This window comes from Urocitellus parryii, chromosome 3 (genome assembly GCF_045843805.1).
Source record: "Urocitellus parryii isolate mUroPar1 chromosome 3, mUroPar1.hap1, whole genome shotgun sequence".
Classification (NCBI taxonomy): domain Eukaryota; kingdom Metazoa; phylum Chordata; class Mammalia; order Rodentia; family Sciuridae; genus Urocitellus; species Urocitellus parryii.
The window spans coordinates 200,890,710-200,904,458 of record NC_135533.1 but is presented as its reverse complement, the minus strand read 5'-3'; the positions used below and the strand labels follow the sequence as shown (position 1 = coordinate 200,904,458).

At 45.0% G+C, this 13,749-nt stretch overlaps 1 protein-coding gene across 4 annotated transcripts in view; it reads right to left on the bottom strand.

Moving 5' to 3' along the window:
* Lars2 (leucyl-tRNA synthetase 2, mitochondrial) overlaps positions 1-13,749 on the bottom strand; it is a 139,642-nt gene that overhangs the window by 5,052 nt on the left and 120,841 nt on the right. For all 4 annotated transcript variants that reach the window (XM_077796292.1, XM_026389918.2, XM_077796294.1 and 1 more), the window contains 2 exons: positions 12,980-13,091; positions 2,802-2,929 (listed from right to left, as the gene is read on the bottom strand). In XM_077796292.1, the coding sequence (XP_077652418.1) occupies positions 2,802-2,929; positions 12,980-13,091 (240 nt within the window). The remainder of the gene's footprint in view (positions 1-2,801; positions 2,930-12,979; positions 13,092-13,749) is intronic.

The window sequence follows — 13,749 nt, the reverse complement described above, 5'->3', positions numbered from 1 at the left end:
TCAAAGCCAAGACCTAGCTTCTTCTCCTCGTGACACCTCTTCTAATCTCCCAACAGCCAGAAACAGCAATGCGGAGCTGGCAGCAGTCACCACTTACTGAGCGAATTCTGGACTAGCTGCAGGACCTTCAGCGAGTTATTAAGCCCTGTTCTGCCACTGTTTCCTCACCTGTAAAAGGGGATGAGTCCAGGCCCGCCCCCAGGGCCACTGTATGGAGTAAATGAGTTTCTATCTGGAAAGTCCTAGGCCATACCTGGCCCTTCGTTTGCACTGGTTTCAAGTTAGTGGGTCTCATCGTTGGCATGTACAAAAGCAGGGGAAGTACTTTGGTCATTATCCTGCCTACTTCTCTCAACAACTGGGTAAGGCTGGCACGGGCTTGTCTCTATTTTATAACGAAGGAAACTGAGGCTTGGTGAGTGTCTGAGACCCTCACGCAGCACAGTCCAAATCCCAAGCTCTTACATCTTAACCTTGCTGCTGCATGAACTCTGTGTGTGTGACAACCCAGGTGCCCTAGACCTCTGTCCCTTGGAGCTATGCTCAAAGAGAAGGCCCTTTTCTCTGCTCCCTGGGTACTTGGCAGAGTCCAGCATGTCTTGGGTACAGAGAACACACGGGGTTTAGCTAGACTACATTGCACTGAACCGTGCTTGCAGCTTCTCTTTCAAGATGAGGCACCAACCCTGAAATCTCTCCACAGAGTCAGAAGAGACCTCCCCAGACGTCCTGTGTCGGAGTGCTGCCCCACCCTACCTTCTCAAACTGGTGCATGCAGGGAGCCTTCAGGCATTTTTAATTTGGGGTTTACAGTCCAATGATCTTCTAAAATTATTTTATTAATGATCACAACTCAATTTGGTGATATTTTAAACAGAAATTTTGTGATAATTTAAAGTAGAAATACATTTCCACCAATGGAAATTGTAAGCTGTTGCTTCTCAGCTGTGTGAGGCCAAGTTCTCAAGGGTACGTGAGTTACTAATTTCTCATAAACATTATTCAAGTTAAAGAAATGCCCTCTCTGAGCCTGAGCCGGGTGTGGTGGCGCCTGTAATTCCAGCAGCTTGGGAGGCTGAGGCAGGATTGGAAGTTCAAGGTCAGCCTTAGTAATTTAGCAAGAGCTTCAGCAACTTAGCAAGACCCTGTCTCAAAATAAAAAAATAAATAAATAAAAGGACTAGGCAGGTAGCTCAGTGGGAAAGTGCTCCTGGAGTCAATTCCAGGAGGAGGAGAAGGAGGAGGAGGAGGAGGAGGAGGAGGAGGAGGAGGAGGAGAAGGAGGAGGAGGAGTCCTCTCTGTACCACAGGATGTTTTAGAAGAAGCCTCTAAGGCAGCCCCACATTTTTTGCCTTGTGGTGGGACAGAAGGGAGGTGGGTGAGGCAGGGACCTAAGTTCCAGAGCAGGTGGTGGGGAACTGAGCTGCTGTCAAGAACCCAACTCTAGGGCCAAACACTGCCTTTCCAAATGATGACCTTTTTACTGGGTCCAGGTTTGCACAGGTGCAGAAGGGCTGGGGCCTGGCTGGCAGAGCCTCTATGGGCATGCTCTCCCTCCACCCCTGGGCGGGTTTGACTGTGGCACCTTGTACAACATGCTTTCATCTTATTATTTTTCTCTTTCCTTGTGTGTGTTAGTGTGTGTGTGTGTGTGTGTGTGTGTGTGTGTGTGTGAGAGAGAGACAGAGAGAGATGCTGGGGATTGAACCCAGGGCCTTGCACATGCTAGGCAAGCACTCTACCACAAAGCTACACCCCCAACTCTTTGAAAAAATAACATTTAAATTTAAAATTGTAAAATATAAATTATATTTGAGGCAGGATCTCACTAAGTTGCTGGCCTTGAACTTGTGATTCTCTTGCATTAGACTCATGAGTTGCTGGGATTATAGGTGTGTGCCACTGTGCTTGGCTTCTTTCTCTTTTATTCTTTTCTATCTTAGTGGGTTTTAAGCTCCATGAGGGCAGGAACTCTGTGTGTGTGAAAACTCACGTGCCCTAGACCTCTGTCCTTTGGCACTATGCCTATCTTATTTGATTCTGTATCCCCTCAACCTAGCACTGTGCCTGGCACCCAGTAGGTACATGGTAATTATTGAAGAGTAAATGAATATACCTGGCCACTTCTCTGAGCTTGTTTCTTCAACTGCAAAGAGAATGGTAATGCTTGTAGGGTGACATGAGTCACATTACATTTTGGTTGTAAATTACCTGGCCCACGAGGGACTCAGAGGCAGTGATGTAAAAAGTCCACCCTTGGCCTCTTTCCCTCTTCAACCACATCAGCATACAGAAGAGACATTCCCTATAAATGTGTCTCATATTAAATAATCAAATATACAAACATTATAAAGAGACTAAGGGAGTCATTTCTGACATAAAGGGTTTAACCAATAAACTACTCATGTATGTATGCTGTTCCAATTTACCAATAAAAAATAAATAAAAAAGGATGAAAGAAAAAGAAAATGGACTTTATGAAGTTTTTCTAAAGTGGATTTTTCGGTGCGAAGTCTTCCTGCATTGCCAGTGACCTCACCGTCACCCTCTCTGTGCCTTGGACCACCCCAACAAAAACCCACACTCAAGCTCAGCTAAATGAGCATAGTCCTCAGTTGGAAAAGACAAACGGAACCTGTAAAGCAGGATAGGTTGATTTCTGCCCTTCTAGTCCCTTGATGGCTACCAGAGTACAATACTCACACGGTTCTGTTACGTGGTGATGCAGAAAACCAAGGGCACCAGCAAAGGCAAGAAGCCCTGTGCGCTGTGCCTGGTCAGGGGGCTGGAGAGACACTTACCAGAACCGCCATCTGTACCACGTCAGGCTTCTGATGGAATTGTGGGTCCACCGTGGGCCAGGCCTGAAGCAGCACGGCAGTGTCCCAGGCATAGTGGTCACAGAGCTTCTTGGGCACCAGTGCCAGACCTGCAATGCAAGACACAGAAGGATCGGCCACTCTGCACACAGGGGAGGTTGATGAGAGCAGGATGGAAGGCTGTGGCCTGGACACGGCTTGGAGCTGTTGGAGGAGGGTATGGAAGGCCACGCCATGGCTCTGCAACCTGCCACGTCTCCCACTTACCTTGGCCTGGTTCATAATCTTGGGTTTATAGGCAACTCTTTGCAAACAGCACCCAGAGCTGTAATGAAGAAGGGACATGCTGCTCTAGGGAGAGTATCTGGGAAAAAGAGGCTGCTAATTTTCCTGGGTTATTTCTCTGCAGCTCTCATGGGGAAGGAATGCTTTGGAGCCAGCTTGAGTACTGAGTGGCCTTTACTTCCTGTAATGCCCATAAATACTTGCGGTGTGAGAGGCCTTCCACCTAGCCCCTCACACATAATCACTAGAGCCAGATGCGGGGAACAGTGGACAAATGACCTTCTCAGAGAAAGCCTAACCTCCTGGCTAAACTTCCTCTGGGCCTCTGTTATGGCTAGGACAGGAAGCGTCTGCTAAAAACTTGTGTGTGGAAGGCCTGGTTCCCAGTACAGTGATGTTCAAAGGTGGGTTTGGATCACCAGGGCTCTGACCTCATCAGTGGATTAACAATTTTGATGGCATTAATGGGAGGTGGGAGGAGGTGGGACCTTGTTAAAGGAGTAGGTCCCAGGCAAGTGCTCTACCACTAAGTCACATCCCCAGCCCTTTTATAATTTGGAAAAATGTTTTAAAATAAAGTTTTTAAGCTGGGCACAGTGGTGCACACCTGTAATCCCAGTGGCTTGGAAGGCTGGGACAGGAGGATTCTGAGTTCAAAGCCAGCCTCAGCAAAAGGGAGGCACTAAGCAACTCAGTGAGATCCTGTCTCTAAATAAGATACAAAATAGGGCTGGGATATGGCTCAGTGGTTGAGTGCCCCTGAGTTCAATCCCTGGTACCAAAAATAAACAAACACACACACACACACACACACACACACAAAGTTTTTCCATACTGTGAGATGAAGTAAAGATTTTCTTCTGGTCTCTCTAAAAGGTTTCATTTTCTTCCCAGGTTACCATTTGAATTTATTAGTAATTAATTTTGTTTATAATGGCAACAAATCATTAAAAAAAAACCAGTCAACCCAATTGGCTGAACAAATTTTCCCTTCCCTATTGTTTGTATCCTTATATTGGTGCAAATATATTATACCAGGGGGATTGTTTCAGAGCTATTCAATGTGCATGTGTGCAGTGAGGTAAAGAACTTGAGCCAGAATGCAAATTAACATACTGCTTCCTTCATTGAGAAAGTACTATTATGTTAAAAAAAATAATATATATATATATGTGTGTGTGTGTGTGTGTGTGTGTATGTTTATATCTCTTTGAAAAGACACAAAGAATACATATAAAATGTTTTATTTTGTATACATGTATACACACACCCCTCCTCATAGAGAGCCAGCCCACCTCAACTCTGTGCTTCGTGGTGGGTGGTTTACATCCTGGGCCAAGCTCCTCATCTTGTCACAGAATGGAGCTGACAGTTCCCAGGCCAGCCTTGGGTCCCTGGACTAGCAGCATAGTGCTGGTCCAAAATACCTGACATTTGCATGGCAAATACAAAAGCTTCTTTATGTGGCATAACCAAAGTGCCAGATCAGGAGGAAAGCTGGCCATTCTAGTCTAGTGACCTCCATCTTGATTTCTGTGCTACTATCAGAGACTTATTTGTTGCAGCTTTTAATGTCTCACCATCAGGCATTTCATTGTGAGCCTGTGTTGCTGGTTAATGGGTCAATGGCAGGGAAGCGAAGGCTCGGGCTGAGGAGCAAGTGGTTTAAGAGACACATGACATACTCCTGATGCCCAGCTGGCTCCTGTGGCCTGAAGCTTTTGCGCTTCTTAATGAACCTAGTCCATGTCTAACAGACGTGCCTTTTGGCAAAAACAGAAAGGAGATTCCTGCTTGTTCCTCTGAGGGGATTCTATTAAAACTCCTATCTAAATATGAGACAGAGGTCACAGGAGGCAGATAATCATTTCTTTATTTTAGTGAGCTGGCCCAGTGGGGCCTGTCCCGTGACCCAGCTGCAGTGGGAAGATTTCCAGAACCTCTATATGGAAGTTGTACAGGATGCCTGTGAGATAAAAGGACCTTGGACACAAATGTTCTGGGCTGAAGCTGTTATAAATTCCATTTGAAAAAAATGAGGAAGCCCAGTCTTCCTGGAGCAACCAGGATGCTTATTTATAGCTGCCTGGGCCCCTGCCAGCGTTTCCATATAGATGGGAGTGGGGCCATCCTGTGGAGCAGGGAACAGAAACTCAGGATCCTGGTTTATCACAGTGTTCTTGCCTCCCTGCTCTTTTTAGGGAAGTAAAAATACCTGACATTTGCATGGCAAACACAAGGGCTTCGTTACGTGGCAGATAACCAAGTGACAGATGAGGTAGAAGGTTGGCCTTTCAGAAGCACATGGGGAAAGCACACAGGCTGGGAAATGGAATGGCCCTGGCAATGCAAGGCCACCATGCAGGGCCCCTGTGGCCCACATCCCACCCTCTTCCTTCCCCTCCTTGGGGAGAGCTGAGCTTCCTGTGGAATAACAGAGACACTCAGCCTTTCCCTTTCTGAGAGCTGGTGAGGTCACCATGCTGCCTTGGCACCCCAATGTGAGCGCTGGTGGGTGTGTGTCATGTCATGGCTCCTGTGGGGGTGGCAGTCCTCTCCTGATAACCATCTTGGGGTCTGCCTCCACCCCCATCTCCCTGGCCCCTGTCCTCATATACACTGGAAGGGGGGATCTAAGGGCTCTGTGGTGTCTGGTCACCCTGGGGTCTCCCCCATTAGCCTTGACAATAATTCCCAAATAAGGCACAGGAAGTGAGGCTACTCTACTTTAGCCTTTTGCCAGAAAAATGGTTTCATTGACATGATTTTGAAATAACATCATCCACACAGCAAACACAAACACCCAAACAAAACAAACAAACAACCACTGCCCAAACCATCAGAGTATCAACAGATTTTATTTTCTCCCTTGAAATAATCTCTTAAGCCTTCTCTCTCTCTCTCTCTCTCTCTCTCTCACGTACACAGACGTCTACATGATTGGTACGTTGATAATTTTGTTGGAATTAATGAATATAACAAAACACTACAGCTATAAGATTTCACAGCCAATATCTTCTTTTTCTGAGATGCTGGGGATGGAACCCAGGGCCTCACACGTGCTAGGCAAGTGCTCTACTATGAGCTGCACCCCTCAGGCCTCACAGCCATTTTTATAAAAAGTTGCAAAGAATGTTATCTCAAATTATGTTATGAAGGAAAATGGATTTGTGCAGGTAAACTGATGCTTCAAGAGGAAGAGCTCCTTCCAGGGCCTCCCTCCCTGTCTTGACAGTAAAGTACTGCAGGACATCTTTGAGATCATGTATGTTACACACTGAGGCAAACGTCAAGAAAGAACAGTCACTGTAGAGTTCCAAAAGGGCCAGAAAAACAGAAATGTTCTATCACCACATTTTCATTTTTATTTTTTTTAATATTTTTTTTTTTAGTTGTAGTGGGACACAGTACCTTTATTTTGTTTCTTTTTATGTGGTGATGAGGAATGAACCCAGTGTCCCGCCACTTGCTAGGCGAGCGCTCCACTGCTGAGCCACAATCCCAGCCCAATCACCATATTTTTAAATAATTTTTTTATGTTTTAGTTGTTGATGGACCATTATTTTATTTATATGCAATGCTGAGAATCAAACCCAGTGCCTCACACATGCTAGACAAGCACTCTACCACTGAGCTACAACTCCAGCCCCTCTATCACCACATTTTAAACATCATGGCCTCTGGCTTACAGTGGCTCAATCTTATAGTGGTATGAAAGCCTTGTACATCCATCAGAAACCACATTTTGAATTTTGATCTTCTCTGGGCTAGCAATGTGGCATGTAGTCTCAGGGAGCTGCAGCTCCCGGTCACATGATCATGAGATGAACAACCAGTGCTCTGCAGAGTCCCCTCTTCCCCCATCCTCAGGGCATGGGCTCTGAGACACCTCCTCCCCAGCAAGTTGAACTTGTTTCCTGCAGCTGGTTCTGGGCACGTTAGAAGCAGACAGTATAAAAGCTCAGGGACACAGGCAGTGGTGCTCTTTAGGCACCAGGATAGGCCTGTCCCTGTCTCTGTGCTCCTGTTGGAAATTCATATGGCCCTGCTGCAGGGCTGCAGGAGACGAGGTTGTCTTGGATGCAGTGGGATGAATGGCAACATCTGGCCAGATGTGTGATGTGTGTGTGTGTGCAAGCATGTGAATCAAAACCTGCAACTAGAAATAAATTCCTTTCTCCCTTTCTTCTTCTCTTATGACCCACTATGTCTCAGAACTAGAATCTCAACACTCAGGACTTGTGAGTTTACAGAGGCAATTAAAAACAGCAGCAACTTTATAAAAAATTATAAAAATAATAGTGAAATAATTATAGATTTACCAGAAGTTGCAAAGAAATGTTAAGGAGGCACCTTGTGCCCTCCATCCATCCTCCCCATCTGGCATAGTTACAGCACAATATCAAAACCAGGAAGCTGGTATAATTAATCCACAGAGTTTGTTCAGATTTTATTAGAGTTATAAGAATTAATTCTGTGTGCGTGTGCGCGTGCATGTGCGTGCATGCGTGCGTGCGTGTGTAGCTTAGTGAAACCATATGTGGCTTCACATGCTCACCACCAGTCAAGACCTAGGACTGTTCTAGCACTGCAAGGAAGTACCCTTGTGCTACCCTTCCGCAGCCACTGCCCCCTTCACTCACTGTTGCTTAGTGCCTCACTGTTGGCTGAGACTGGCTTTGAACTTGTGATCACCCAGTCTCAGCCTGACCCCTCACTACCACCTTATGTTTTCCATCTCTATAATTCTCTTTTTTGGCAGTGCTGAGGATGGAACCCAGTAAGGCAAGTGCTCTACCACTGAGCTATATCCCCAGCCCATTATAATTTTTGAAATTTCAGGAATGTTATATAAATGGAATCATAACAATACAAAAACGTTTGAGCCTGGATTTTTTCACTCAGCATATTTCCCTAAAACTCATCCAAGTTGTTCCTGTCAGATCTTTTTTTTTTTTTTTTTTTTGGTATTGGGGATTGAACCCAGGGGGACTTGACCACTGAGCCACATACCCAGCCCTATTTTGTCTTTTATTTAGAGATAGGATTTCACTGAGTTGCTTAGTGCCTCACTGTTGCTGAGACTGGCTTTGAACTTGTGATCATCCAGTCTCAGCCTCCCAGGTTGCTGGGATTATAGGCGTGTGCCACCGTACCCAGCCAGATGGTTCATTTTTGACAATGATGAAACTGCATTTTCAACAAGAGTCTGACCAACAGAGTCTCTGATTTTTTGCTTTCTTTTTTGAGATGGAGTCTTGCTATGTTGCCAAGGCTAGCTCAAACTCACCATCCTCCTGCCTCAGACTTCTAGTAGCTGGGATTATGGACATATGCCACTGTGCCTGGATCTGTCCTTCTTCTCTTCATCTCCTTCCTCTCTCCCCCGCCCCTCCCTTTCTCTTCCTCCTTCTCCTCCTCTTCTCTTGGTGGGGATCAATGCCCAGGCCTTGCACAAGACAAGCATGTACTCTACTACTGAGCCCTACCTCCAATCCCCAATTTTCTGCTCCTTACTGTCCACAAATGGAGGAAGTCTTGAGCAGCCTTCCATCTGAAACAGAACCAGTGACTCTGAATACTCAAAATTTTTCCAAGCAAGCAGCTAACACCCTCATCCGGATAGGATAATTCTACAGTCATAAACAAAAGATAAGTTTGCAAATTCAGATGTGGTGTCTTTAGCTTCCCAAGGCTTCAGGCTTCAGGAAGTAAGAAAAAGAAAGATTTCCTCATCCTGTTCCAGTTTGCAAACTGCCAAGCTGCTGATTCTGTTTCTTACTCAAAGTGCCCATTTACCCTTTAGCGACTGACAGAGAACTGTAAGGCTCTCCAACTGTGGGCTTCTCCAACATGCTCCTTCCATCCAGGCAGTGATGGCCACTGTATCAACAGGCTTCAAGTCTGCCCTGGAAGACAGATCTCACTTCTGCTCCTCTGCAGGGAGAATCTCTCCTGGGAAAATTAGCTTCATCCGGGACTCTAGAAAGTTGGAATATGCCTCGCTGATTTAACACATTCTCTTTATAGTCCTTGTGAGGTTATCTTTCTAAGATGCAAGAATCAACCAGAAGCTACATGAAAGGTGAGTCTTCTGGAATAAGTGAAAGGTGCCTAAAAACTGTCCAGAGCTTTAGAATGAAAATGCCTAAGAGTGAGGGATGATGATAACGATGTCCTGACGATACAGTGCTCCTGCTCGCTGTGGACCATCAGCATCTTGCTACCTGTCCTTGATCATCTGCTGGGAGAGGCAAGAAGGGATCATGTCCCCATTCTTTCTTGAGGGCACCTGACTACACCTATGAGTTAATAACCAGGGTGACATGCCGGGTGCATGGGACTCCTCACTCAGCTGGTGGCATCCACAGCTGCTCATTTAGAAAGGATGGCACTCATACTGGGAAGAGTGGGAGGCAAAAGTTAAATGCTGCTTTTATTGAATTCAGAAAAATAAGCCATTATGGATTTGTAAAGCTTTAAGAAAGATCTCCACTGAATGAACAGACTGCAGTGCCCACTCCTCCAACTGCCTGCCCCAGCTTTCCCACAATTCTCACATCAGAACCTGGCATACAGTGTGTGCTCAGTAAGTGTTTGTAAAATAACTGAATGGAACACTATAGAACAAGTAAGTTTTAATCTGATCCACTTCTCAGGATCAAATAGCTCGAAAAACCCACAATGGGGTCACGTGCCATGAAAAACCATGACCACATGGTCATGAAAAACCATGGAGCAAAGTATAAAACGGGCTAGTTTCTGTCACATCATTTTAGCATATGTCATGCCAGAGATTTGTCACAGAAATGAAGGACAGACTGGACAGGGACCTCGACAGAGTAGATCCTTGTCCCCCTGTACCCATTCCAGATGCAGAGATGGAGGGCAATGTAGGAGGAAGCCTCTGAAATCCTACTTACAAGAGTCCTTCTGGAAAGAACTGAAATGAAGGCAGCAGCAGATAGTGTGGGAGAAAGAAGATGAAAGAGAAAGACATGTGCATGCTAGATGATAGTAGGGGAGTTTACTACAAATTAAAAGTTAAGGAAGAAGAAGTGTGCCATTTTAGATCACAGAGACTAAGTGAAAGACCCATGTCTCCTGTTTAAGGAAATAACAAGACTACAAAATGTAACCATATGGCTAGAGCCTGGCAGGGCCTACCACCATCTCCCACAGAGGTTCTAACTATGCTGCAAGGAGTGGGCCTGTGCAAATGTACAGGAGAGAGGGAGGGGGTGTGACTCAGTGGTACTGCGCTTGCCTAGCATGTGCTAGGCCCTGGGTTTGATCCTCAGTACCAAAAAATAACTTAATTAATAAATTATTTTAAAAAACGTGGCATGCCTATAAGCCCAGTGATGCAGGAGGCTGAGGCAGAAGGATCACAAGTTCAAGGCCAGTCATGACAACTTAGTGAGACCACAGAGGTACCAGTCCACTCCACGAAGTCAGCAACAAAAATCTCACTCCCCAACTTGACAGCGCATGCTGAGAAAACTGGTCTTAGGAAAATAATTGTAAAATTCTAAATAAAACCCCAGCAAATAGATTTTTCCTTCAAACTGAATGTTAATAGTATATTAAAAGTCTACTACATCAAGGTCAAGATGAATTTATCCCAGGATATATTCATATTAGGTAATCAATTGGGCATAATTCACATCAATCCCTGGTTCTGCAAAAACAAAAACTTAAAAAATGGATGTTGTGGAAATTTTTTTTTGGTACTGGGGATTGAACCCAGGGGTTCTTAACCACTGAGTCACATCCTCAACCCTTTTGTGTATTTTTATTTAGAGACAGGGTCTTATTGAATTGTTAGGGCCTCACTAAGTTGCTGAGGCTGGCTTTGAACTTGCGATCCTCCTGCCTCAGCCTCCTGAGCTGCTGGGATTACAGATGTGCACTACCACACCTGCCAATAGAAAAATATTTAGTGACTCAGAAATAAGTATCCTCATGGAATACTTAAGTGATGAAAGCAATTATAATATGACATCTAGATAAAAACAAGAAAAATAAAAGCAAAATCATCAAAAAGAGAAAAAGAAACCAAGCATTATACACGTAACATGGATGAATCTTATACTAAAGAAGTGAGAGAGAAAGGATTACATATTGTATGATTTCACTTATAGGACATTTCTGGAAAAGGTACACTCTAGAGACAGAGAGCACAACAGTCATGCTGCGGGTGGAAGAGAGCATGGGACTGACAGTGGGAAGGACCTTTTTGGGAAATGGAAGTGTTCTAATGCTGGACTATGGAGAGGCTAACACAAGAGTACAGATGTCCTTACATCATCAGCCATATATAAAAAATGGGTGAATTTCACATTACATAAATTTTATTTTATAAAGGATACACGAGAAAACTAAGCCAAACTAAATTAGGTACATGGCTATAACCACTGCCCAATATTAGGATATGATGGGGGTTGCTTCTATCTAGAAGGCAAAAGGAAGGGAATTTTTATTTTCGGTCCTTGGCATCTGAGAACTGGCCTGGCAATCACAGCTGGCCTCAGAGTCATTACAAGTTTGCCTGGTGCTCACAGCTGGGCTACATTATTCTCTTGTTAGACACAGATGATCTCACAGACACCAACATCAGCAAGGTCACACTGAAACCATGATGAAGTGAGAAAAAGCAAAACCCAGGTGGCATGGAGTGGGATGATGTGAGATTTAAAAGCTATGAGTTACTCATTTCTGGAATTTTCCATTTAATATTTTCTGGTTTTGTTTGTTTTGTGAAACTGCACTGGGGACTGAACCCAGAGTCTTGCATACTAAGCTATATCCTAAGTCCTTTTCTTCAATTTTACTTTGAGATGGGATCTCATGTTGTCCAAGTTGGCCTTGAACTTATGATCCTCCTGCCTCAGGCTGGGAGTAGCTGGGATGAAGGAGTAGCGTGTGCCATCACACCAGATTCATTTAATATTTTGGAACCTCAGTTGACATGGTAACTGAAACCTTGGACAGTGAAACCACAGATCAAGGAGAATCACTGCATTTGACCATTTTGAAGTGGTTTCAGACACCAAATGTGACTCTTGATTTCCTCACTGGTCAATATGCATTTTTTTTTCTGTGTTATTAAATTAGTAATTTTTAAAATTGATTGATTGCAGAGCTGGAGATAGAACCCAGGGTCTCACACATGCTAGAAAGTCATGTCAATAAATTTAATTAGGAGAACTCTTTTTTTGGTAAATGAACTGCTAAGTCAAATGCATTACCAATGGACTATTTCTAGAAATATCTGAAGACGTCCACACATGACCTTTGGTGGCTTGAATACATATCTCTTTGCCTATCCCTATGCGTTTGGCCCAATCCCAATTTGAGGATTTATATGAAGGTCCTGATTCTCCCTGGGCCAACACTCTACTGATGTGGAAAGCATTCTAGGGACTGAACAGTCAGACCTGCTTTGGTGCCTAGTTTAGTAGTAACCATCTGGAGTGGAGAACTGAATCTTGGTATAAACAACATATTAGACCAGTAGTTTAATTCCAGATGCCCTTTCTCCAACTGTAAAGTAGGACCAAACATTTGCTTCCATCTTAAAAGAATATACAAGGTCATGGTGTGTGGACACTCGGGGACTGAGTCATTAGAAAGAATGTTCTGTGGTGACATCAATACTCGCATTAGTCTGAGCACATTATCCCAAAGTGGAAGTGTCTTTCTCTTTGGCAGGGGTGAACACATCAACAAAGTACAAGACAGAGAGAGTGCTGAGTGTACCTGCCACATATTGGGCCCCATGGCTAAGAACATCAGAGCCCTGAATAATGTTCCAGGAAGAGGGGGGCACCCTGGGGTAGTAGCAACCAGTCAAACAGGACTCTCCCACCTACCTGCCCAAAGCTCCGAGGTTATGTGAGGGGCCATCGGGGCAGCCATCACCAGCAGGGCACACAGAGCGTCCTCAAATTCGGAGCTGTGGAGAACGACTCTCTGAGAGGCTTGCTAATAAGGAAAAAAGAACAGCGTAAGAAGACCGAGGTGTCTGAAATAAGTATGACTAAGAAAAGCCATTAACTAATCTGAAGTTCAGAGACAGAGATAGGAAGAAATCCTCCTCACTGCCCAATTTTGCTCAGGACAAAGGATTCCTCCACTTAATCAGCAGTATAAATAGCACAGGAGCAGCAACATCAAATACACTGCTCTTCTGAGCATTGACCATGCCCTTGGTGTGACGGGAACTCACCTAGTTCTCACAACACCCTTCAAGGGCAGTATTCTTACCCTGTTAGACAGGTGAATAAGCTGAGCATCAGAGAGAGGGAGGGCTACCTGCTTCTGGGCAGGCAGTTAGTCAAACTCCCAACCTCTCTGCGGGTTTCCTGTGCACTGCAGGCCCAGACAAAGGCACAAGACCTGCTCAAAGATTCCCCGACCCCCCAGGGCAGGGGTCCTTTCCACCTCCCAGGGTTCTCAGAGACCCCTTCCCTTACACAGCTGTGCCAGGTACAGTAAGCATTCATTCCTCCCCAAGGCTTATCAGCTACCCTAGTCAGAGCCTCTCAGCTCACAGAGGATGACTCCAGGCAGGCTTTCAGGATGAGAGGACCAGAGGGCAGACTCTGCTTTCAAGGAGGAAACTGACAAATGACTTGGGGAT